Source organism: Lonchura striata, chromosome 36 (assembly GCF_046129695.1).
Source record: "Lonchura striata isolate bLonStr1 chromosome 36, bLonStr1.mat, whole genome shotgun sequence".
Lineage (NCBI taxonomy): Eukaryota > Metazoa > Chordata > Aves > Passeriformes > Estrildidae > Lonchura > Lonchura striata.
In genome coordinates this window covers 2,140,011-2,165,859 of record NC_134638.1, presented here as the reverse complement: position 1 = coordinate 2,165,859, position 25,849 = coordinate 2,140,011, and the positions used below count along the sequence as shown (strand labels likewise).

The following is a 25,849-nucleotide window of genomic DNA, read 5'->3' as shown; positions in this document are numbered from 1 at the left end:
ATTGGTTTATACTGGTCTATATTGATTTACACTGGTCTGTACTGGTCCGTACTGGTCCGTACTGGTCCATACTGGTCTAACCGGTCCCCCGCAGGACCTGGGCGCGGCGCAGCCCGGCTCCTCGTCGGCGCCATGGACCATACTGGTCCATACTGGTCTATACTGATCTATACTGGTTTATACTGGTCTGTATTGATTTACACTGGTCCGTACTGGTCCATACTGGTCTAACCGGTGCCCCGCAGGACCTGGGCGCGGCGCAGCCCGGCTCCTCGTCGGCGCCCGTGGCCATCAGCGCGCACCAGAGCGAGGTGGGCTGCGCGGCGCTGAGCGCGCCCGGGACGCTGCTGGCGTCGGCCTCGCGCCGCGGGACCCTGATCCGCCTCTTCTGCACCCAGAGCCGCGCGCGGCTGCTGGAGCTGCGCCGCGGCACCGACCCCGCCACGCTCTACTGGTGCCACTGGGACTGGGACTGGGACTGGGGAAACTGGGAATGGGGAACTGGGACTGGGACCGACCCCGCCACGCTCTACTGGTGCCACTGGGACTGGGGAACTGGGATTGGGAGTGGGACTGGACTGGGACTGGGAGTGGGACTGGGAACTGGGACCGACCCCGCCACGCTCTACTGGTGCCACTGGGACTGGGACTGGGACTGGGGAACTGGGACTGGGACTGGGATTGGGAGTGGGACTGGGAACTGGGACCGACCCCGCCACGCTCTACTGGTGCCACTGGGACTGGGACTGGGACTGGGGAACTGGGACTGGGGAACTGGGACTGGGACCGACCCCGCCATGCTCTACTCGTGCCACTGGGACTGGGACTGGGACTGGGACTGGGACTGGGACTGGGGAAACTGGGACTGGGGACTGGGACTGGGACTGGGGAAACTGGGACTGGGGAACTGGGACCGACCCCGCCACGCTCTACTGGTGCCACTGGGACTGGGGCTGGGACTGGGAGTGGGGAACTGGGACTGGGACCGACCCCGCCACGCTCTACTGGTGGGACTGGGACTGGGAAACTGGGAACACTGGGACTGGGAAACTGGGAACTGGGAGTGGGACTGGGGAAACTGGGACTGGGAACTGGGATTGCGGACTGGGAGTGGGGAACTGGGACTGGGACTGGGAGTGGGAGTGGGACTGGGACCGACCCCGCCACGCTCTACTGGTGGGACTGGGACTGGGACTGGGACTGGGAACTGGGGGACTGGGACTGGGACTGGGGAAGTGGGACTGGGAACTGGGACTGGGACTGGGGACTGGGAGTGGGACTGGAAGTGGGACTGGGAACTGGGAGTGGGGACTGGGGACTGGGAGTGCGAACTGGGATTGGGGACTGGTGGGACTGGGACTGGGACTGGGAACTGGGGGGACTGGGACTGGGACTGGGGAAGTGGGACTGGGGACTGGGAGTGGGAACTGGGGGGACTGGGACTGGGAACTGGGACTGGGGAACTGGGACTGGAAACTGGGACTGGAAACTGGGACTGGGAACTGGGGCTGGGACTGGAGAACTGGGACTGGGGAGCACTGGGGGAACTGGAGGCGGATCTGAGCACTGGGGGAGTCCTGGCCTGCTTTTGGGGTGCCCCCAGCCCTGACGGGTTTTTGGGGTGCCCCCAGTCCTGACGGGGTTCTTTGGGAGGTTTTGGGGTGCCCCCAGCCCTGACGGGTTTTTGGGGTGCCCCCAGCCTGGCCTTCAGCCCCGACTGCTCCTTCCTGTGCGCGGCCAGTGACAAAGGCACCGGCCACGTCTTCGCCCTGCGGGACACGCGGCTCAACCGGCGCTCGGCGTGAGTGGGGGGCGGGGGGTCCCCGAAATGCCCCGGGACCCCCGAGCCCCCCTGAACCCCCTGTGCCCCCAGGCTGGCGCGGGTGGGGAAGGTGGGGCCGGTGCTGGGCCCCTACGTGGAGTCCCAGTGGTCCCTGGCCAGCTTCGCCATCCCGGCCGAGGCGCCCGGGGTCTGCGCCTTCGGCAGGGCCGGCCGCAGCCCCAGCTCCGTCATCGGTGAGCGCCCCCAAAATATCCCAAATGTACCCTAAAATGTCCTGGAGGGTGCCCCCAAAATATCCAAACGTACCCCAAAATGTCCCTGAGAGACCCCCGAAATATCCCAAATGTACCCTAAAAAACCCCTGAGAGATCCCCTAAGATATCCCTGAGAGAGCCCCCAGAGTATCCCAAACGTACCCTAAAATGTACTGGAGGGTGCCCCCAAAATATCCCAAACGTACCCCAAAATACCCCTGAGAGAGCCCCGAAATATCCCTGAGAGACTCCCGAAATAACCCTGAAACAATCCCTAAAATATCCCAACCATCCCCTAAATAGCCCTGAGGGACCCCCTAAATACCCCTGAAACACTCCCGAAACAACCCCAGCCCCCACTAGCCCCCGAAACCCCCTCAGGGCCCCCCTGAACCCCCTCAAATGCCCCCAAACATCCCCCCAAACCCCCGACCCCCCTAAAATACCCTCAGGACCCCCTGAAGCCCCCCAAACACCCCCAGGACCCCCGTAAACATCCCCAGGGCCCCCCTAAACCCCCCCAAATCCCCTAAACCCCCCCCTAAACCCCCATAAAACCCCTGAACAACCCCAGGGCTCCCCTGAACCCCTTCAAACTCCCTCAAACCCCCCTTAAACCCTTTCAAATCCCCCCAAACCCTCTCAAACTCCCCCTCAAACCCCCCCCAAATCCCCTCAAATTCCCCCCAAACCCCCTCAAATCCCCCCAACCCTTCAAACCCCCCCCAAACCCCCTCAACCCCCCCAAATCCCCTCAAATCCCCCCAAATCCCCTCAAACCCCCCCCAAACCCTCTCAAACTCCCCTAAACCCCTCAAACCCCCCCCAAATCCCCTCAAATCCCCCAAACCCCCTCAAATCCCCCCTAAACCCCTCAAGCCCCCGCTGACCCCCCAAAACCCCCCAAAATCCCCCCCAGCCGTCTGCGTGGACGGCACCTTCCACAAGTACGTGTTCAGCCCCGACGGGAACTGCAACCGCGAGGCCTTCGACGTCTTCCTGGACTCTGCGACGACGACGACTTCTGAGAGCCCCCCAAAACCCCCCGGGACCCCCAAAACCCTCCCCGGGCCGGGGGACTCCCCCCAAAAGCAGCCGGAGCCCCCCAAACCTCGCCTGTGTCTTTATTGGGGTCTCGGCGTAACCGAGGGGGTTTAGAAAAGCTCCAAAAGGGGGGAGGGGGATACAAAATCGGGGTCCCCCCCGCGTGCCCGGGACCCCCCCTCGTTCTGGGGGGGTGGGGAGTCCCCCCCGCTGCCCCTCCCCCGCCCCTGGGCCCGGCCCAGCCTTTGGCCCGGGGGGGGTTTGGGGTCCCGGGGTGCTGGTGATGATGGGGGGGGTTTGGCACGTGTGTAGCCCTTTAAGAGAGGTGGAGGGGTGGGGAGGGGCTCACAGGGCGGGGCTGGGGGGTCCGTGCCGAACTTCAGGCGGTAGATGAAGGTTTTGGTGGGGAGCAGCACCTGGGGGGGATGGGGGTCAGGCAAGGAACCCCCCCGCACTGCCCAGTGGTTCCTTCCAACCTCCCCTCCCCCGGCAATGGCGCAGCCCGAGGTGGGACCTCGCTCCAGTCCCCCCCCGCCTCTCCCTTCCCAATGGTTCAGCCCAACTTCGATCCCCCCAGCCCAGTGCCCCCCCCCCATTCCCCAGTGGTTCAGCCCAGTGCAACCCCGACCCCCCCCAGCGGTTTAATGGTTCAGCCCGTATCCTCCCCCATTTCCTGATGGTTCACCCCATATCCCCCCATTCCCCATTCCTGATGGTTCAGCCCACATCCCCCATTCCCCATTTCCTGATGGTTCACCCCCCCCACTCTCAATGGTTTCACCCGCTGTGTCACCCCCTGTCCCCCCCCCGCTCTCACAATGGTTCATTCCCAAAGCCCCCAGACCCCCAAACTCGGGGGGAGAGCAGGGACCCCCTCAGACCCCCCCAAAAATCCCTGACACCCCCAGACTCCCCCGGGAACCCCAAAAATCCCTGACACCCCCAGACCCCCCCGGGAACCCCAGACCCACCCAGTGCCCCCGTGCCCACCGGGTGGGTGACGTAGCCCCCGCAGGGGTAGCACCCCCAGACCCCCATGCCCCCCAAACCCCCCCGATGCCCCCAGACCCACCCGGTGCCCCCCTGTGCCCACAGACCCCCCCGATGCCCCCAGACCCACCCAGTGCCCCCGTGCCCACCGGGTGGGTGACGTAGCCCCCGCAGGGGTCGCACCCCCAGACCCCCATGCCCCCCGTGCCCCCCGTGCCCCCAGACCCGCCCGGTGCCCCCTTTATGCCCCCGTGCCCACCGGGTGGGTGACGTAGCCCCCGCAGGGGTAGCACCAGGCCGCCAGGTCGCGCAGGCTCAGTGCCAGGGGGTGCCCCCGCGCCCCCCCGTGTGCCAGCATGTGCCCCCCGGCGTAGCGCCCGCACAGCACCTGCGCACGGGCACGGCGGTTCGGGGCTTCGGGGGGTTGTGGGGTGGTTTGGGGGGGTTTTGGGGTGTTTTGGGCGTATTTTTGGGCAGTTTTTGGGTATTTTGGGGTGTTTTTGGGGTAATTTTTGGTATTTTTAGGCAGTTTTGGGGTATTTTTTGGCAGTTTTTGGCCGTACCTGGTGGCAGGTGAGGCACAGCCAGTTCTCATGGGGGGGTGGTATTTTGGGGGTGTTTTTGGGGTATTTTGGGGGTGTTTTGGGCAGTTTTTGGGGTATTTTTGGGCAGTTTTTGGGGTATTTTTGGGCAGTTTTGGGGTATTCTGGGGTGTTTTTGGCCGTACCTGGTGGCAGGTGAGGCACAGCCAGTTCTCATGGTGGAGGGGGTATTTTGGGGGTGGTTTTGGCAGTTTTGGGGTATTTTTGGGCAGTTTTTGGGTATTTTGGGGGTGTTTTTGGGGTATTTTTGGGCAGTTTTTGGGTATTTTGGGCAGTTTTTGGGTATTTTGGGGTATTTTTGGCCGTACCAGGTGGCAGGTGAGGCACAGCCAGTTCTCATGGGGGGGGGGTATTTGGGGGTGTTTTTGGCAGTTTTTGGGTATTTTTGGGCAGTTTTTGGGTATTTTTGGGCAGTTTTGGGGTTTTTGGGTGTTTTGGCCGTACCTGGTGGCAGGTGAGGCACAGCCAGTTCTCGCGCCGGCCCCCGCAGACCCGCAGGGGGGGGCAGCAGCTCCCCCAGGCCCCCCCGGGGGGGGGAGGGGCCACGGCCCCAGGTGGGGACAGCCCGGGAGGGGCGTGACCGCGAACAGCGCCCCCTGGCGGCGGGGAGGACCGGCCGCATCAGGCCCGGGGGGTCGCAAAACCCCACCCCGAAACCCCCACCCCAAAACCCCCACCCAAATCCGCCCCCCCAAAATCCCCACCCCAAACCCCCCACCTCAAATCCCCCCCCCCAAAACCCCCCCTGAAACCCCCACCCAAATCCCCACCCCAAACCCGGCCCCAACACCCCCCAGACCCCTCCCCAAAATCCAAACCCTCTCCAGACCCCTCCCCAACACCCCCCCGATCCCCCCAAAACCCCCCAGACCCCTCCCAAACTTTCCCCAAAGCCCCCAGCCCCCCTAAACCCCCAGAATCTTCCCCCAAAGCCCCCCGACCCCTCCAAACCCCTCCCCAAAATCCAAACCCCCCCCCCAGACCCCTCCCCAGAACCCCCAAGACCCCCTAAACTCCCCCGGAACCCCCAAACCCTCCCCAGACCCCTCCCCAGAACCCCCAAGACCCCCTAGACTCCCCCAGAACCCCAAAACCCCCCAGACCCCTCCCCAAACTTTCCCCCAGACCCCCCAGACCCCCCCGACCCCTCCCCCAAATCCACCCCCGCCCCTCCCCCACCTCCTCCAGCTCCTCCTCCTCCTCCCAGCAGGGGGCGCTCGCGCTCGCGGCCGGGGGGGCGGGGCCAGGCCGAGGCTCCGCCCCGGCCCCGCCTTGGCCCCGCCCCGGCCCCGCCCCCGAGCTGCAGCGCCCCCAGGCGGCGGGCGGCGCCCGTGACGTCATCGGCGGCGCCCGTGACGCCATCGGCGGGGCCGGCGACGTCATCGGGGGCGGCTGTGACATCATCGCCGCCCTCCCCCTCCTTGGGGGCTCAACTGTGGGGGAGGGGAGGGAGGGGTTGGGGGGATTTGGGGGCCCCGTGGGCCTGGGACGAGGCTTGGGGGTCCCGGGGCAGCGTGGGGGGGTCCCGGGAATGGGAGGGGTCCAGGGGGGTCCCAGGAGGGTCCCAGAAGAATCCCGGGAGGGTCCCAGGAGGGTCCCGGGGGGTCCCGGGAGGGTCCCAGGAGGGTCCCAGGGGGTCTCAAGGGGTCCTGGGAGGGTCCCAGGAGGGTCCCAGGGGGTCCCGGGGGGTCCCGGGGGGTCCCGGGGGGTCCCAGGAGGGTCCCAGGGGGTCCCAAGGGGTCCCGGGGGTCCCGGGGGGTCCCAGGAGGGTCCCAGAAGAATCCCAGGAGGGTCCCTGGGGGTCCCGGGGGGGTTCCGGGCAGTTTGGGGGTCCCGGGGGGGTTTGGGGGTGTCCCGGGGGGTCCCGGGGGTATTTGGGGAGGGGTCTCACCGCGGGGCAGCCGCAGGCAGCTCCAGCAGCCCCGCTGGGCCCGCAGGGTCCGGCCCAGCGCCCGCAGCGCCGCGGGCTGGGGGGTCCCGGGGGGCGGCAGCGAGGGGGGGTCCCCCAGCAGGACCCCCAGGCACTGCCCCACCCCCTCGGCCGTCACCGCCAGGTTGTAGCCGCCCTGAGACCCCCGGAGCAGAGACCCCCGGTTAGGGACCCCCCCAAAACAGAGACCCCCCCAAAGAGAGAGACCCCCGGTTAGGGACCCCCCCGGAACAGAGACCCCCGGTTAGGGACCCCCCCGGAAGAGAGAACCCCCCCAAAAACAGAGACCCCAAAAACAGAGACCCCCGGTTAGGGACCCCCCCCCGGAACAGAGAACCCCCCCAAAAACAGAGACCCCAAAACAGAGACCCCCCCAAAGAGAGACCCCCGGAGCAGAGACCCCTGGTTAGGGAACCCCCCAAAACAGAGACTCCCCCCCCAAAGAGAGGCCCCCGGGTTAGGGATCCCCCCCAAACAGAGACCCCAAAAACAGAGACCCCCCCCCCCAAACAGAGAGCCCCGGTTTAGGGACCCCCAGGCCCCCCCCAGGACCCCCAAAACCCCCCCAGGCCCCCCCCAGGACCCCCATCCCCCATTTTGGGGACCCCCAGCCCTTTGGGCCCCTCACCTCGAGCAGCAGCACCAGGCGCCCCCCGCCAGCGCCCCCAGCAGGTGGGTCATGAGGCCGAAGGTTTGGGGGGACACCAGGCACCCCCCCAGGGGGTCCCCCCGGCCCGCGTCGAACCCGGCCGACACCAGCACCAGCTCCGGCCCGAACTGGGGGGGCAGCCCGGTCAGGGGGGCCGGGGGACCCCCCGAACCCAGAGCTGACGGGGGGCACGGAGCCCCAAAAGTGACCCTGACCCCCCAAAGTGACCCCCCAAACCGCGGCTCCGAATGGGGGCACGGAGCCCCAAAAGTGACCCCGACCCCCCAAAAGTGACCCCCCCCCCCACCACGGCTCCAATTTGGGGGCATGGACACCCCCCAAAAGTGACCCCGACCCCCCAAAAGTGACCCCCCCCGACCCCCAGCTCCAATTGGGGGGCAGGGACCCCCCAAAAGCGTCACTGAGCCCCCCAAAGCCCGACACGGAGCCCCAAAAGGGGCCCGAAAGGTTCCCCCCCCAAATCACAGACAGAGCCCCCCAAACACCCTGAGCCCCCAAAACACCCTGACACCCCAAAACACCCTGAGCCCCCAAAACACCCTGAGCCCCCCAAAACACCCTGACACCCCAAAAACACCCTGAACTCCCCAAAACACCGTGACACCCCCAAAGTGACCCCAAATAACCCCAAGAAAACCCCAAAATCCCCAAAACACCCCAATAAACCCCAAATAAATCTGAAAATAACCCCAAATAAACCCAAAATATCCCCAAATAAACCCCAAATAATCCCAAAATACCCTGAAATAAACCCCAAAACCCCCCAAATAACCCCAAATAAATCCCAAAAAGCCCCAAAAATCCCCAAATCCTCTCACCTGGTCGGCCACGGGCAGCAGCAGGCGGCTCAGCGCCGTCAGGCACTCGGGGTCCCAAACCCCAAATAACCCCAAAAACCCCAAAAAAAACCCCAAAATAACCCAAATAACCCCAAATAAATCTGAAATAAACTCCAAATAACCTCAAATAAACCTCAAATAAATCCGAAAATAACTCTAAATAACCCCAAATAACCCCTCAAATAACCCCAAATAGCCCTAAATAAACCCCAAATATCCCAAAATAACCCTCAAATAACCCCAAATAAACCCCCCAAAAACCCGAAAAAACCCCAAATAAACCTAAATAAACCCCAAATTTCCCCCAAAATCCCCAAATCCTCTCACCTGGGCGGCCACGGGCAGCAGCAGGCGGCTCAGCGCCGTCAGGCACTCGGGGTCCCAAACCCCAAATAACCCCAAAAACCCCAAAACAACCCCAAATAACCCAAATTTCCCCCAAAATCCCCAGTTCCTCTCACCTGGGCGGCCACGGGCAGCAGCAGCCGGCTCAGCGCTGTCAGGTACTCGGGGTCCCCCACGCGGGGCCCCCCCCAGGCCACGTTGAGGGTGAAGCCCCGGCCGGGACCCCGACCCCGGCGCCGCGGGGACCCCCCGGGACCCCCCGGGAAGAAGGAGCCGTCGCCGCGGTGCAGGGACACGTACAGCACGCTGGGCACCCCAAAATGTGAGCACGGCACCCCGAAACGGGACCCGGCACCCCGAAACGGGACCCGGCACCCCGAAATGTGAGCACAGCACCCCGAAATGGGACCCGGCACCCCGAAATGGGACCCAGCACCCCGAAACGTGAGCCCGGCACCCCGAAACGGGACCCGGCACCCCGAAATGGGACCCGGCACCCCGAAATGTGAGCACAGCACCCCGAAATGGGACCCGGCACCCCAAAATGGGACCCAGCACCCCGAAATGTAAGCACAGCATCCCGAAATGTGAGCCCGGCACCCCGAAACGTGAGCCCGGCACCCCAAAATGGGACCCGGCACCCCGAAATGTGAGCACGGCACCCCAAAATGGGACCCGGCACCCCGAAATGGGACCCAGCACCCCGAAATGTGAGCACAGCACCCCGAAATGTGAGCACGGCACCCCGAAATGGGACCCGGCACCCCGAAACGTGAGCCCGGCACCCCGAAATGTGAGCACGGCACCCCGAAATGGGACCCGGCACCCCGAAATGTGAGCCCGGCACCCCAAAATGGGACCCGGCACCCCGAAATGGGACCCAGCACCCCGAAATGGGACCCAGCACCCCGAAATGTGAGCACGGCACCCCAAAATGGGACCCGGCACCCCGAAACGGGACCCGGCACCCCGAAATGGGACCCGGCACCCCGAAACGTGAGCACGGCACCCCGAAATGTGAGCACGGCACCCCGAAACGGGACCCGGCACCCCGAAATGGGACCCAGCACCCCAAAATGGGACCCGGCACCCCGAAATGGGACCCGGCACCCCGAAATCTGAACCAGCACCCCGAAATGTGAGCACGGCACCCCAAAATGTGAGCACGGCACCCCAAAATGGGACCCGGCACCCCAAAATGTGAACCAGCACCCCGAAACGTGAGCCTGGCACCCCGAAATGGGACCCGGCACCCCGAAATGGGACCCGGCACCCCGAAATGTGAGCACAGCACCCCAAAATGTGACCCAGCACCCCAAAATGGGACCCAGCACTCCAAAATGAGCCCGGGACCCCGAAATGTGAGCACGGCCCCAGGGGACCCCCAAAACTGCCCCAAATCCCCACGGGACCCCAAAAGTGAGCCCGGCACCCCAAAAGTGACCCCGGGGCCCCAAAAGTGAGCCGGGGACCCCAAAATGTGAGCACGGTGCCCCAAAATGAGCCGGGGATCCCGAAAGTGACCCCGGCACCCCAAAAAGTGACCCCAGCCCCATAGGACCCCAAAACTGCCCCAAATCCCAGTGGGACCCCAAAAACTGCCCCAAATCCCCTTGGGACCCCCAAACCCCCCCAGAGACCCCCAAACCCCCCCTGTGCACCCCCAAACCCCCCTGGGCACCCCAAAATCCCCCTGAGCCCCCCAAAACCCCAAACTCCCTCTGGGCACCCCAAACACCCCCTGGGGACCCCCAAACCCTCCCCAGAGACCCCCAAACACCCCCTGGGGACCCCCAAACCCCCATGGGAACCCCCAAAATCCCCAAACCCCCCATGGGAACCCCCAAACCCTCCCTGTGCACCCCCGAACCCCCTCTGGGCACCCCAAACACCCCCTAGGGACCCCCAACCCCCCCATGGGAAACCCCAAAACCCCGAAAACCCCTCTGGGTGCCCCCAAACCCCCCATGGGAACCCCCAAACCCTCCCTGTGCACCCCCAAACCCCCCTGGGCACCCCAAAATCCCCCAGAGCCCCCCCAGCCCCCCAGCCCCCTGCCCACCTGGGGTCCTCCTCGAAGATCTCCTGGGTGCCGTTGCCGTGGTGAATGTCCCAGTCCAGGATCAGCACCCTGCGCACAGCAGCGGGATTGGGGGGCACGGGGGGTTTGGGGGGCTCTGGGGGGCCCGGGGGGGTTTGGGGGTCTCTGACAGGGTTTGGGGGGCTCAGGGGGGGTTTGGGGGGCACGGGGGGTTTGGGGGGGCCCAGGGAGGGTTTGGGGGTCCCCATGGGGGATTTGGGGGTGCCCAGAGGGGTTTGGGGGTGCTATGGGGGGGTTTGGGGGGTCCCCCAGCCCCCGTTACTCCGTACATGAGGGGGGTCCCCCATCCCCGTTCCCGGGGGTCCCCCCGTTCCCGTCCCCTCCTCCCCCGGTGCCGGTACCGGAGCGGGCGCCCCGCCAGGCGCTGCCCGTCCCATTCCCATTCCCGTTCCCATTCCCGTTCCCATTCCCGTTCCCGTTCCCATTCCCGTTCCCATTCCCGTTCCCATTCCCGTTCCCGTTCCCGTTCCCATTCCTGTTCCCATTCCCGTTCCCGTTCCCATTCCCGTCCCCATTCCCGTTCCCGTTCCCGTTCCCGTTCCCGTTCCCGTTCCCATTCCCGTTCCCATTCCCATTCCCGTTCCCATTCCCGGTACCGGAGCGGGCGCCCCGCCAGGCGCTGCCCGTCCCGCGCCGCCACGGCCGCGTTGTTGAAGAGGCAGAAGCCGCCGGCGGAGCCGCGCCGGGCATGGTGCCCGGGGGGACGGAGCACGGCCAGCGCCGAGCGCACCTGCGGGACCGGGTCAGGGCACCGGCACCGGGCACCGGGTCAGGGCACCGCGGGACCGGGTCAGGGCACGGGCACCGGGCACCGGGTCAGGGCACCGGGACCGGGCACCGGGTCAGGGCACCGGGCACCGGGCACCGGGTCAGGGCACCGGGTCAGGGCACGGGCACCGGGCACGGGCACCGGGCACCGGGTCAGGGCACCGGGTCAGGGCACCGGCACCGGGACCGGGCACCGGGACCCCCGGGCACCAGCACCGGGCACCGGGTCAGGGCACCGGGTCAGGGCACCGGGTCAGGGCACCGGGACCCCCGGGCACCGGGTCAGGGCACCGGGTCAGGGCACCGCGGGACCCCCAGGCACCACCGGGACCCCACTGGGAACTCCTGAACTTCCCCCGTGCCCCCCCTGCCCCCTTTACCCCCCGTACCCCGTACCCCAATGCCCCCCACACCCCCCGTGCCCCCCGTGCCCCCCAAAGCCCCCCACACCCCCAATGTCCCCCGTGCCCCCTGTGCCCCTGTGCCCACCTTGCCCCGAGCATGGCCCTCACGGCGGCGCAGGCTCCCCCCTTTACCCCCCGTGCCCCCCAATGTCCCCCGTGCCCCCGTGCCCCCCAATGTCCCCCGTGCCCCCCAATGTCCCCCGTGCCCCCGTGCCCCCCAATGTCCCCCGTGCCCCCAATGTCCCCCGTGCCCCCCGTGCCCCCCCACACCCCCCGTGCCCCCGTGCCCACCTTGCCCCCGAGCACGGCCCTCACGGCGGCGCAGGCTCCCCCGCGGCCAGGCGGCGCAGCCGAAGGAGCGCGGGCACAGGAAAACGCTGCGGTAGCGCTGCGCCAGAGCCCGCAGCGCCCGCGGCGACAGCAGCGGGCAGCGGGACAGAGCCCGCACGTGGGCGCGCCTGGCACCCCAAAACACGGCTGTCACCCCAAAAACTGACAGGGAACCCCAAATACTGACAGGGAACCCCAAAAACTGACAGGGGAAACCCTAAACTCCCCCAGGACCCCCAAGACCCCCCCATGTGCCCCCAGCACCCCCAGGACCCCCAATGTCCCCCCAGAACCCCCCCCCGGACCCACAGGACACCCCAGGGCCCCCCATTCCCCCTCAGGACTCCCCAAGACCCCCCATAAGTCCCCCAGGACCCCCCAGTGTCCCCCACAGACCCCCTCTAGACCCTCCCAGGACTCCACCAGACCCCCAATTCCCCCCCAGGACCCCCAATCTCCCCTCAGGACCCCCAATTCCCCCCCAGGACCCCCCCAGTGCCCCCAGTGCCCGCAGCTCCCCTGCCCTCACGTGTGGCACGCCCGCAGCTGGCGGAGGCTGGCGGGCCGGGCGGGCAGGGGGAGGCAGCGCTGGGAGAGCCCCAACTCCTGCAGGCGCTGCAGCACGCGGGGCAGGCGCTGCGGGGCCTCGGGGTGCTGGCTGGAAACACCAAAATCACCCAAAATCACCCCAAAATCACCCTAAAATCATCCACAAAATAACACCGAAATAACACTGAAATCACCCCCAAAATATCCCCAAAACACCCCCGGGGCAGGCGCTGCGGGGCCTCGGGGTGCTGGCTGGAAACACCAAAATACCCCAAAATCACCCCAAAATCGCCCCAAAACCATCCACAAAATAACACCGAAATAACACTGAAATCACCCTAAAATATCCCCAAAAACACCCCCGGGGCAGGCGCTGTGAGGCCTCGGGGTGCTGGCTGGAAACACCAAAATCACCCAAAAACATCCCCAAAATAACCCCTAAAATCAACCCAAAACCACCCCCAAAATAACCCCTAAAATCATCCCAAAATAACCCCAAAATCAACCCAAAATCACCCCAAAATCGCCCCAAAATAACCGCAAAAACCATCCCAAAACCACCCCCAAAATAACCCCTAAAATCATCCCAAAATCACCCCAAAATCGCCCCAAAATAACCGCAAAAACCATCCCAAAATTACCCCCAAAATAACCCCCAGGGCAGGAGCTGCGGGGCCTCGGGGTGCTGGCTGCAAAACACACCCAAAATAACCCAAAATCACCCCAAAATCGCCCCAAAAACCATCCCAAAATTACCCCAAAATCACCCCAAAATCCCCCTCAGGACGGTGTCCCAGCCCCTCCTGACCTGCCCCAGGTGTCCCAGGGGGATTTGGGGTGTCCCAGAGTTTTCGGGGTGCCCCAGTTTCTGGGGTACCCCGGAGTTTTGGGTGCCCCTCACCTGTCCCAGAAGTTTTCGGGGTGTCCCAGGGGTTTTTGGGGTGTGTCCCAGTTTTTGGGGTGCCCCAGTTTCGGGGAGCCCTCACCTGTCCCAGGGGTTTTTGGGGTGTCCCAAGGGTTTTTGGGGTGCCCAGTTTCGGGGTCCCCTCACCTGTCCCAGGGGTTTTTGGGGTGTCCCAGTTTTTGGGGTGCCCTCACCTGTCCCAGGGGTTTTGGGGTGCCCCAGTTTCGGGGTGCCCTCACCTGTCCCAGGGGTTTTTGGGGTGCCCCAGTTTTGGGGTGCCCCAGTTTCGGGGTGCCCTCACCTGTCCCAGGGGTTTTTGGGGTCCCCTCACCTGTCCCAGTTTGTTTCGGGGTGCCCTCACCTGTCCCAGGGGTTTTGGGGTGCCCCAGTTTTTGGGGTGCCCCAGTTTCGGGGTGCCCTCACCTGTCCAGGGGTTTTTGGGGTGCCCCAGTTTCGGGGTGCCCTCACCTGTCCCAGGGGGTTTTGGGGTGCCCTCACCTGTCCCAAGGGTTTTGGGGTGTCCCAGGGGGTTTTTGGGGTGCCCTCACCTGTCCCAGGGGTTGCGGTGCTCCTCCATGCGGGGGTCGTACACCAGCCCCACCCGGGCTGGGCGGGGGGCCCCGGGGGGGCTCGGGGGGGCTCCCCTCCCCCCCTCCTCTTCCTCCCCTCCTCATCTTCCTCTTCGTTCCCTTCCGCCTCCTCTTCCTCAGCCTCTTCCTCCTCCTCATCTTCCTCTTCGTTCCCTTCCGCCTCCTCTTCCTCCTCCTCCTCCTCCTCTCCCTCCATCTCTGGGTTGGGGAGGGGCTCCTCAGGGGGGGCCCCCCAAAAATTCGGCCCCACCCAACCCTGGGGGGCTCCCCGAGACCATTCCGGGGGGCCTGAGGGGCTTCTGGGGGGTCTGGGGGCGGTTTTGGGGTGACTGGGGGGGATTTTGGGGGGCAATTTTGGGGTGTCCAGAAGGTTTGGGGGTTTTTGGGAGCAGTTTTGGGGTGACTTGGGGGGCTATTCTAGGGGGACGGTTTTGGGGTGACTGGGGGTGGTTTGGGGGTGTCTGGGGGGTTTTTGGGGGCGGTTTTGGGGTGACTTGGGGGGGATTTTGGGTTGGTTTTGGGGTGACTTTGGGGATTTTGGGGTTGAGAGAACCCAAGATGGCGGCAAGCCAAGATGGCGCCCTAGCAACCGAGCGGACTCCTTAGCAACGGGGCCTAGCGCGCCCCCCGAAGCCTGTGCACCCTTTTTGGGGGCTCAGAGCGCTCCCCCCGTGGATTTCGGGGTCCCCCCCAGGATTTCGGGGCTCCCCCTCACCGAAGCTCTGCAGGCAGCCCCAGAAGCGCTGGTGCACGCTCAGGGTGCGGGCGATGCTGGCCAGGCCGCTGGGGAAGGTCGAGATTTTGGGGGTCTGGGGGCACCCCAAAACTGCCCCCCTGAGCTCCAACCCCCCCGAACCCCAAAATCCCCTCCAGCCCCCCCGACACCCCCAGGCCCCCAAACCCCCCAACACCCCCCATCCCCCCCAGCCCCCAAAATCCTCCCCTGGGGCCCCCAAAATCCTCCCCTCTGCTCCCCCAAAATCCTCCTCTGTGCCCCCACAAAATCCTCCCTTTGCCCACAAAATCCTCCCTTTTGACCCCCCCAGCCTCCCAAAATCCTCCCTGTGCCCCCCAGCCCCCCCAAAATCTTCCCCTGTGCCCCCCTAAAACCCTCCCTTGTGCCCCCCCAGCCCCCCCAAAATCTTCCCCTGTGCCCCCCCAAAACCCTCCCCTGTGCCCCCCCAAATCCTCCCCTCTGACCCCCACCAAAATCCTCCCCTCTGACCCCCCAAAATCCTCCCCGTGCCCCCAAAACTCTCACCCGGGGGTGGGGGTGAGGGGGCCCGGGGGTCCCCGGGATCCCCCCAGCAGCGTCCTCAGCACAGCCCCCAAGCCCCCGAGACACCCCAAAATCCGGGCCCCCCTGTGGAGAGGGGGAGTCAGGGGAGCCACATGGCCCCCCAAAAACAAACAGCCCCCCCCAAAAAAAACAACCCCCCAAAAACAAACAACCCCCCAAAAAAACAAACAGCCCCAAAACAAACAGCCCCAAAAACAGCCCAAAAACAAACAGCCCCCCCCCAAAAACAAACAACCCCCCGAAAACAAACAGCCCCCAAAACAAACAGCCCCCCCAAAAACAGCCCCAAAAACAGGCCCAAAAACAGCCTCTATAGGCCCTGTACCCTACATCCCCTATATCCCCTATAGCCCCTCCCACCCCCACAGCCCCCATACCATTTATAGCCCCTATACATCCTCTATATATTCCCCACACCCCCATATCCCCTATATATGCCCCATATATACCCTATACATCCCCTATATATCCCCCACATCCCCTATATATCCCCTATACCTCTCATATCCCCTATATATATCCCGTATCCCCTATATATCCCTATACATCCCCTGTATATGCCCCATACTCCCACATCCCCTATATATCCCCCATGTACCCCCTATATATCCCTATATATCCCCAATACCCCCACATCCCCTATATATCCCCCATATATCCCCTATATATCCCCCACATATCCCCCATACCCCTCTCTCCACGATACCCCCGAGGTTCCCCATACATCCCCATACATCCCCTATACTGCCCCGTTCCCATCTCTCCCCTGTGTAACTCCTGCATCGCCCATTGCCCCGTATCCTCTCCACCCCCTATGGATCCCCTATAGCCCCCACACACCCTATGGATGCCCTATAGATCCCCTACGTCATCCACACCCCCATATCCCCCATACATCCGCTCTAGCCCACGCACCCCTCTAGCCCCTATAGATCCCCTATGGATCCCCCATAGATCCCCCATAGATCCCCCATATCCCTCACACTGCTCTATCTGGTAGAGGTCCCCCATAGATCCCCTAGAGATTCCCTATAGATCCCCTATGGATCGCCTCTATAACCCCCACAGATCCCCTACATATCCCCCACAGATCCCCTATAGATGCCCTATGGATCCCCTATAGATCCCCCACAGATTCCCTATGGATCCCCTACGGATCCCCTATAGATCCCCCACAGATTCCCTATGGATCCCCTATGGATCCCCCATAGATCCCCTATGGATCGCCACTATAACCCCCACAGATCCCCTACATATCCCCCACAGATCCCCTATAGATCCCCTATAGATCCCCCACAGATTCCCTATGGATCCCCCACAGAACCCCCACAGATTCCCTATGGATCCCCTATGGATCCCCTATGGATCCCCTATAGATGCCCTATGGATCCCCTATAGATCCTGCACAGATTCCCTTGGATCCCCTATGGATCCCCTATAGATGCCCTATGGATCCCCTATAGATCCCGCACAGATTCCCTATGGATCCCCTATAGATCCTGCACAGATCCCCTATGGATCCCCTATGGATCCCTATGGATCCCCCATAGATTCCCTATGGATCCCCTATAGATGCCCTATGGATCCCCTATGGATCCCCCATAGATTCCCTACAGATCCCCTATGGATCCCCTATGGATCCCCTATGGATCCCCTATGGATCCCCTATGGATCCCTCACCTCCAGCAGCACCAGGAGCCGCCCCCGGCCCAGGGCTGAGAGGAGATGGGTGAGGAGAGAGAGCGCGGGTGGGGAGGGGCAGCCCTGGGGGGGAGAACCTATGGAGAACCTATAGAGAACCTATAGAGACCCCATAGACACCCCATAGAGACCCCATAGAGACCCCACAGACCCCATAGACACCCCATAGAGACCCCATGGACCCCATAGAGACCCCATAGACCCCATAGAGACCCCATAGAGACCATAGACCCCATAGACCCCATAGACACCATAGAGACCCCACAGACCCCATAGACCCCATAGAGACCCCATGGACCCCATAGAGACCCCATAGAGACCATAGAGACCCCATAGACCCCATAGAGACCCCATAGAGACCCCATAGAGACCATAGAGACCCCATAGACCCCATAGAGACCCCATAGAGACCCCATAGACCCCATAGAGACCCCATAGAGACCATAGAGCCCATAGACCCCATAGAGACCCCAGAGACCCCATAGACCCCATAGAGACCCCATAGACCCCATAGACCCCATAGACCCCATAGACCCCAAAGAGACCCCATAGAGACCCCATAGACCCCATAGAGACCCCATAGAGACCCCATAGACCCCATAGACCCCATAGACCCCATAGACCCCATAGACCCCATGGACCCCAAAGACCCCATAGAGACCATAGACCCCATAGAGACCATAGACCCCATAGACCCCATAGAGACCCCACAGAGACCCCACAAACCCCCCCAGCCCCCCCCCGTACCCCCAAATCCTCCAGCGAGGCCTCAACCAGGACGAGCTGGGGCTGGAACTGGGGGGACAGTGTGGGGTCAGGGGGGGACCCCAAAACCTCACAGGGACCCCAAACCCACACAGGGACCCCAAAACTCACAGGGACCCCAAACCCACACAGGGACCCCAAAACTCACAGGGACCCCAAAACATCACAGGGACCCCAAAACATCACAGGGACCCCAAAAACTCCCATGGACCCCAAAACATTACAGGGATCCCAAATACTCACAGGGACCCCAAAACTCACTGGGACCCCAAAAACTCACAGGGACCCGAAAACATCACAGGGACCCCAAAACCAGAGCCCCAAAATCACATAGGGAGCCCAAAACCTCATAGAGACCCCAAACCCACACAGGGACCCCAAAACCAGAGCCCCAAAATCACATAGGGAGCCCAAAACCTCATAGAGACCCCAAACCCACACAGGGACCCCAAAACCAGAGCCCCAAAATCACATAGGGAGCCCAAAACCTCATAGAGACCCCAAACCCACACAGGGACCCCAAAACCAGAGACCCCAAACTCCCTGAAACCCCCGGTGACCTCAAACCCAAACCCCAAACCCCCCTGGTGACCCCAAACCCCCCCAGTGACCCCAGTCCCCCCCGTGACCCCAAACCCCCCGGTGACCCCAAACTCCAAATCCCCCGGTGACCCCAAACCCCCCCCGATATCCCCAAACCCCCCGGTGTCCCCAATCCCCCCCGGTGTCCCCAAACCCCAATCCCCCCGGTGTCCCCAAACCCCAAACCCCCCCGATATCCCCAAACCCCCCGGTGTCCCCAAACCCCAAACCCCCCGGTGTCCCCAAACCCCCCCGGTGTCCCCAAACCCCAAACCCCCCGGTGACCCCAATCTCCCCTGGTGTCCCCAATCCCCCCGGTGTCCCCAATCCCCCCGGTGTCCCCAAACCCACCCGGTGTCCCCAAACCCCCCGGTGACCCCAAACCCCAAACCCCCCGGTGTCCCCAAACCCCCCGGTGTCCCCAATCCCCCCCGGTGTCCCCAAACCCCAAACCCCCCGGTGTCCCCAAACCCCCCCGGTGTCCCCAAACCCCAAACCCCCCGGTGACCCCAATCTCCCCTGGTGTCCCCAATCCCCCCGGTGTCCCCAATCCCCCCGGTGTCCCCAAACCCACCCAGTGTCCCCAAACCCCCCGGTGACCCCAAACCCCAAACCCCCCGGTGTCCCCAAACCCCCCGGTGTCCCCAATCCCCCCCGGTGTCCCCAGTCCCCCCGGTGTCCCCAATCCCCCCGGTGTCCCCAGTCCCCCCGGTGTCCCCAGTCCCCCCGGTGTCCCCAGTCCCCCCGGTGTCCCCAATCCCCCCCGGTGTCCCCAAACCCCCCGGTGTCCCCAAACCCCCCGGTGACCCCAGTCCCCCCGGTGTCCCCAGTCCCCACCTGGAGGCCGATGGGCAGCAGGAGGTTGAACGCTGCGGCCGCGTGGTCGCCATCGGTGACACCGGCCTGGGGACACGGCACCTATGGAGCCTGGGGGGCCTATAGCGCCCTATAGAGCCCTATAGAGCCCTAGAGAGCCTGGGGACCTACAGAGCCCTATAGAGCCCTACAGAGCCCTATAGAGCCCTAGAGAACCTGGGGACCCTATAGAGCCCTATAGAGCCCTATACAGCCCTATAGAGCCCTAGAGAGCCCTAGAGAGCCCTATAGAGCCTGGGGACCTACAGAGCCCTATAGAGCCCTATAGAGCCCTATAGAGCCCTATAGAGCCCTATAGAGCCCTAGAGAACCTGGGGACCCTATAGAGCCTGGGGATCTACAGAGCCCTATAGAGCCCTATAGAGCCTGGGGACCTACAGAGCCCTATAGAGCCCTATAGAGCCCTAGAGAACCTGGGGATCCTATAGAGCCTGGGGGCCCTACAGAGCCCCTACAGCCCCCCCGCTCCTATAGACCCGACAGCACCCCAGACCTCCTGTGTTCCCTACAGCCCCCCGCCCTATAGTGCCCTATAGGCCCCCCACCCCTATAGCTCCCCCTGCCCCTATAGTCCCTTAAAGGGCCCCTGCAATTTCCTACAAACCCCCCCAGTCCTATAGCCCCTATATCCCCTGCAGCTCCTCCCTATACCCTATGCGCCCTATACACCCCAACCCTACAGCGCCTACAGACACCAACCCCTATAGCCCTGCAACCCCTATATACCCTATATCGACCCCTGTATCGGCCCCTATAGCCCTGCAACCCCTATATACCCTATATCGACCCCTGTATCAGCTCCTATAGCCCTGCAACCCCTATATAGCCTATATCGACCCCTGTATCAGCTCCTATAGCCCTGCAACCCCTATATAGCCTATATCTGCCCCTCTATCTGCCCCTATAGCCCCATAACCCCCACATACCCTATAGCCCCATAACCCCTATAGATCCCCCATAGACACCCTATGGATCCCCCATAGATCCCCCACAGATCCCCCACAGATCCCCTGTAGATCCCCTATGGATCCCCTATAGATCCCCCATAGATCCCCCACGGATCCCTATGGATCCCTATGGATCCCATACCTGCTCCCAGCGCAGGTCGATGCTGAATCCCCGCCCGGCGCTGGGGGGCGGCTCCAGCCCCGGCTGGGCCCCGAAGTACAGAACACTGTGAACCAGTAGAGACCAGTATAGACCAGTATGGACTGGTATGGACCAGTATAAACCAGTATGGACCAGTACAGAACGCTGTGAACCAGTAGAGACCAGTATAGACCAGTATGGACTGGTATGGACCAGTATAAACCAGTTCAGAATGCTGTGAACCAGTACAGACCAGTATAGACCAGTATGGAATGGTACGGACCAGTACAAACCAGTTCAGAATACTGTGAACCACTACAGACCAGTACAGACCAGTATGGACCAGTACAGAACACTGTGAACCAGTACAGACCAGCATAAACCAGTATAGACCAGTATGGACCAGTATATCTCAGTCCCCCCCAGTCCCTCCCAGTCCCCCCCAGTTCCATCCCAGTCCATCCCAGTCCCTCCCAGTTCCCTCCCAGTCCCCCCCAGTCCCTCCCAGTGCCCCCCAGTCCCCCCCAGTCCATCCCAGTCCCTCCCAGTCCCTCCCAGTTCCATCCCAGTCCCTCCCAGTCCCTCCCAGTCCCTCCCAGTATCCCCAGTACCCACCTGGGGTCCTGCAGGAAGGGCCGGGGGAGGCCCCGCCCGGGCCGGGAGCTCCAGTCCACGATGAGAACGCTGGGGGGGAGGGCTGGGACCCCGAAAACCCAAAAACAGCCCCAAAACCACCCCAAAACCAGCCCAAAAACCCAAAAACAGCCCCAAAACCACCCCAAAACCAGCCCAAAAACCCAAAAACAGCCCAAGAACAGCCCCAAAAACCCAAACACACAAAAACCCAAAACCACAAAAACCCAAACACCCAAAAACCCAAAACCACAAAAACCCAAACCCCAAAAACCCCAAACACCCCAAAAACCCAAAACCACCAAATCCTAAAAAACACCAAAAACCCAAAAACACCAAACCCCAAAACCCACAAAACACCAAAAACACCAAAACAGCCCAAAAACCCCCAAAACCCCAAACACCCAAAAAAGCCCCAAAAACCCCAAAAAACCCAGAAACCCCAAATCCCCAAAAACAGCCCTAAACCCCCCCAAAAACCCCTGAAAACAGCCCAAAAACCCCAAAAAAGCCAAAAATACTCCAAAACCACCCCAAAACCCCCCAAACCACCCCAAAACCACTCCAGATCCCCCCAGAAACCCCAAATCCATTGGGTGTCCCCACCCATGGGTGCTCTCACTGCTGCACCCCTGGGTGCCCCTTCCCACCGATGGGTGCCCCCCCCCCACCCTTGGGTGCCCCTCCCCCACCCCTGGGTGCCCCCCCACCCCTGGGTGCCCCTCCCCACCAATGGGCGCCCCTTCCCACCGATGGGTGCCCCCCACCCCACCCCTGGGTGCCCCCACCCATGGGTGCCCCTCTCACCGCTGCACCCCGGGGTGTTTCTGCGCCACCCGGGCGGCGACGGCCGCGGGCTGGGGGGGGGCCTGGGGGTCCTGGGGGCTGCGGAGAGACGGGAGAGACCCTGGAGCCTATGGAGCCTATGGAGCCTATAGATCCTATAGAGCCTATGGAGCCTATGGAGCCTATAGATCCTATAGATCCTATAAAGCCTATGGAGCCTACGGAGCCTATAGATCCTATAGAGCCTATGGAGCCTATGGAGCCTACGGAGCCTATGGAGCCTATAGATCCTATAGAGCCTATGGAGCCTACGGAGCCTATAGATCCTATAGAGCCTATGGAGCCTATGGAGCCTATAGATCCTATAGATCCTATAGATCCTATAGATCCTATAGAGCCTATGGAGCCTATGGAGCCTATAGAGCCTATAGATCCATATAGACCCCATGGAGCCTATGGAGCCTATAGATCCTATAGATCCATATAGACCCCATGGAGCCTATGGAGCCTATAGATCCTATGGAGCCTATGGAGCCTATAGATCCTATAGATCCATATAGACCCCATGGAGCCTATGGAGACTATGAATCCTATAGAGCCTATGGAGCCTATGGAGCCTATAGATCCATATAGACCCCATGGAGCCTATGGAGACTATGAATCCTATAGATCCATATAGATCCATATAGATCCATATAGACCCCATGGAGCCTATGGAGCCTATAGAGCCTATAGATCCATATAGACCCCATGGAGCCTATGGAGCCTATAGATCCTATAGAGCCTATGGAGCCTATGGAGCCTATGGAGACTATGGAGCCTATAGATCCTATAGATCCATAAAGACCCCATGGAGCCTATGGAGCCTATGGAGCCTATAGATCCTATGGAGCCTATGGAGCCTATGGAGCCTATAGATCCTAGAGATCCTATAGAGCCTATGGAGCCTATAGATCCTATGGAGCCTATAGATCCTATAGAGCCTATGGAGCCTATGGAGCCTAAGGAGCCTATAGATCCTATAGATCCTATGGAGCCTTTGGAGACTATGTATCCTATAGATCCATGTAGATCCATATAGACCCCATGGAGCCTATGGAGCCTATGGATCCTATAGATCCATATAGACCCCATGGAGCCTATGGAGCCTATAGATCCTATGGAGCCTATGGAGACTATGAATCCTATAGAGCCTATGGATCCTATAGAGCTTATGGATCCTATAGATCCGTATAGACCCCCTGAAGCCTATGGATCCTATGGAGCCTACAGAGCCAATGGAGCTTATGGATCCTATAGATCCTATAAAGCCTATGGAAACTATAGAGCCTATGGAGCGTATGGAACCCTATGGATCCATATGGGATTTCATATACCCCTATGGAATCCCACAGACCCCTATGGGACCGTATGGGACCCTATAGATCCATATGGGACATTAAAAATTGTTACATTTCCCCCCTGTACCCCAAATTTCCCCCATACCCCAAATTTCCCCCTGTATCCTGAATTTCCCCCGTACCCCGAGTTTCCGTACCCCAATTCCCCGTATCCCGAGTTTCCCCTGTACCCCGAATTTCAGTACCCCGAATTTCCCTCCCGTACCCCAATTTCCCCGTACCCCGAGTTTCCCCTGTACCCCGAATTTCAGTACCCCGAATTTCCCTCCCGTACCCCAAATTTCCCCTGTTTCCCGAATTTCCCCCCTACCCCAAATTTCTCCCCCGTACCCCGAGTTTCCCTCCCCGTACCCCAATCCCCGTACCCCAATTCCCCGCACCCCGAGTTTCCATACCCCAATTCCCCCGTACCCCAATTCCCCGTACCCCGAGTTTCTGTACCCCAATTCCCCCGTACCCCAATTCCCCGTACCCCGAGTTTCTGTACCCCAATTCCCCGTACCCCAATCCCCGCACCCCGAGTTTCCGTACCCCAATTCCCCGTACCCCGAGTTTCCCTCCCCGTACCCCAATCCCCGTACCCCAATTCCCCGTACCCCAATTCCCCGTACCCCAATTCCCCGCACCCCAATCCCCGTACCCCGAGTTTCCCCCGTACCCCAATCCCCGTACCCCAATTCCCCGTACCCCAATTCCCCGTACCCCAATCCCCGTACCCCAATTCCCCGTACCCCAATTCCCCGTACCCCAATCCCCGTACCCCAATTTCCGTACCCCAATCCCCGTACCCCAATTCCCCGCACCCCGAGTTTCCGTACCCCAGCAGCGCCAGGCCGTTGCGCAGGGCCCCCCCCAGCACCTCCTGCAGCAGCGCCAGCGCCGCCCCCACGGCCCCGCGGGGGCTCCCCGGGACCCCCTGGGACACCCCAAAATCAGGGGGGACCCCGAAATCGGGGGGGACCCCGAAATGGGGCAGGGGACCCCGAAATGGGGCAGGGGACCACAAAACACCCAAAAAAAAGAGGAAAAAAAGACCCCAAAAAAAAGGGACCCAAAATGAGCGGGGGGGACCCCAAAATCCCACTGGGAAACAGAGGGGGGGACCCCAAAACCCCCACGGGAGGGACCCCAAAATGGGGCAGAGGACCCCAAAAAACCCAAAGAGAGGGGAAAAAAGACCCCAAATAAGGGATCCGAAATGACCAGGGGGAACCCCAAAACCCCCAGAGGGACCCCAAACCCTCCCTGGGGGTCTCAGGAATTTGGGGACCCCCCCAGGACCCCAAATCTTCCCCAGGGGTCTCGGGTTTTTGGCGACCCCCAAAACCCCAACCCCTCCCCGGGGTTTTTGGGGACCCCCCAGGACCCCAAACCCTTCCCCCGGGGGTCTCAGAATTTTGGGGACCCCCCCAGGACCCCAAATCTTCCCCAGGGGTCTCAGGAATTTGGGGACCCCCCCCCCTGGACCCCAAACCCTCCCCGGGGTTTTTGGGGACCCCCCCCCCAGACCCCAACCCCTCCCCGGGGGTCTCAGAATTTTGGGGACCCCCCGGATTTGGGGGTGCTCACCGGGCCGGGGCTGTCGGGGGGCTCCAACTGTGCCACGAACGAGGGGCTGGGGGGGGACCCCAAAACCTCCCTGAGGAGCTGCCCGGGGGTCCCCAGAGCCCCCCAAAATCCCCCCAAATCCACAAAGAATTCCCCACCAAAGCCCCCCCAAATCCACCCAAATCCACCCAAAATCCCCCAAATTCCTCCCAAAATCGGCCAAATTCCACCCCAAGTCCCCCCTAAACCCCCCCCAGACCCCTCAGGGCTCCCTCAAATCAGAGGCCCCAAATCCCCCCAAATCCACCTCAAATCCCCCCAAAATCCCCCCAAAACCCCCTTAAATCCCTCCCAAAGCCCCCCCAAATCCCTCAAATCCACCAAAAAAATCCCCAAAATCAACCCCCCAAATTCCCCCTGATCCACCCCAAAATCCCCCCAAATCCACCCCAAAATCCCCTAAATCCCCCCAAACCCCCCCAAAATCCCCCAAATTCCCCCAAAATCCCCGCCAAACCCCCCCCAAATTCCCCCCCAAACCTCCCCAAATCCCCCCCAGCTCTCCCAATCCACCTGAAATCCCCCCAAAATCCCCCAAATCCACCCCAAAATCTCCTTTATTTCCCCCGGACCCCTCAGGGCTCCCCCAAATCAGAGCCCCCAAAACCCCCCAAATCCCCCCCAAAATCCCCCAAATTACCCCCAAATTCCTCCCAATTCCCCCCAAAATCCCCCAAATCCCCCCCAAAATCCCCCAAAATCCCCCAAACCCCCCAAATCCCCCCAGACCCCACCTGTGCACCAGCAGCAGCTCCTCATCACTGGCCGGGCGACCCTGGGGGGCAACGGGGGTGTCAGGGGGGGTCCCCAAAATCCCGGGGGGTCCCCAAAATCTGCAGGGACCCCAAAAAAAAGGAGGGGACCCCAAATTTGGGGGGGGGGCTCACCTTGACGGGGACGCAGCGCCGGAACAGCCCCTGCAGGGCCGGGTCCCCAGGGGGGCTGGGGGACCCCAAAAGTCAGGGGGACCCCAAAAACCCCACGGGGGGACCCCAAAAACCCCACG

General features: G+C 62.3%; 2 protein-coding genes and 2 long non-coding RNA genes across 5 annotated transcripts in view; 1 reads left to right on the top strand and 3 right to left on the bottom strand.

Moving 5' to 3' along the window:
- WDR45 (WD repeat domain 45) overlaps window positions 1-3,217 on the top strand; it is a 4,082-nt gene extending 865 nt beyond the window's left edge. The window contains 5 exon segments of the mRNA XM_077789680.1: window positions 95-454; window positions 1,700-1,801; window positions 1,874-2,016; window positions 2,957-3,040; window positions 3,043-3,217. Coding sequence (XP_077645806.1) covers window positions 95-454; window positions 1,700-1,801; window positions 1,874-2,016; window positions 2,957-3,040; window positions 3,043-3,065 — 712 coding nt within the window. The 3' untranslated portion in view covers window positions 3,066-3,217.
- A 200-nt stretch (window positions 3,218-3,417) lies between these two features.
- On the bottom strand, window positions 3,418-5,201 carry LOC144247917 (uncharacterized). 2 transcript variants are annotated; one of them, XR_013341381.1, is made up of 3 exons: window positions 5,118-5,201; window positions 4,331-4,459; window positions 3,418-3,497 (listed from the first exon to the last, which is right to left on the bottom strand). It is a non-coding gene; the product is annotated as an uncharacterized LOC144247917 (long non-coding RNA). The 2 variants fall into 2 exon arrangements; XR_013341382.1 differs by lacking the exon at window positions 5,118-5,201 and adding an exon at window positions 4,635-4,660.
- Window positions 5,202-10,551: 5,350 nt separating this feature from the next.
- On the bottom strand, window positions 10,552-12,121 carry LOC144247916 (uncharacterized). Its single transcript, XR_013341380.1, has 3 exons — window positions 12,022-12,121; window positions 11,155-11,288; window positions 10,552-10,588 (listed from the first exon to the last, which is right to left on the bottom strand). It is a non-coding gene; the product is annotated as an uncharacterized LOC144247916 (long non-coding RNA).
- Window positions 12,122-12,585: 464 nt separating this feature from the next.
- Window positions 12,586-24,060, bottom strand: LOC144247936 (uncharacterized). The gene is made up of 7 exons (XM_077789679.1): window positions 24,054-24,060; window positions 21,032-21,100; window positions 20,417-20,501; window positions 19,289-19,354; window positions 14,819-14,886; window positions 14,115-14,301; window positions 12,586-12,718 (listed from the first exon to the last, which is right to left on the bottom strand). The coding sequence occupies exons 4-7, from the start codon at window positions 19,339-19,341 to the stop codon at window positions 12,586-12,588; spliced, it is 441 nt and encodes a 146-aa protein (XP_077645805.1). The 5' UTR covers window positions 19,342-19,354; window positions 20,417-20,501; window positions 21,032-21,100; window positions 24,054-24,060.
- Window positions 24,061-25,849: the final 1,789 nt, after the last annotated feature.

Coding starts and splice junctions, on each gene's coding strand:
- LOC144247936 (XM_077789679.1), bottom strand. CDS start 19,341: ATGGCGACCACGCGGCCGCAGCGTTCAACCTCCTGCTGCCCATCGGCC. Junction 14,887..19,288: donor TGCTGCCCATCGGCCTCCAG/GTGGGGACTGGG, acceptor GACCTTCCCCAG/CGGCCTGGCCAGCATCGCCC. Junction 12,719..14,114: donor GGGCCCCCCGCCCAGCCCGG/GTGGGGCTGGTG, acceptor TGGTGTTTCCAG/CCAGCACCCCGAGGCCCCGC.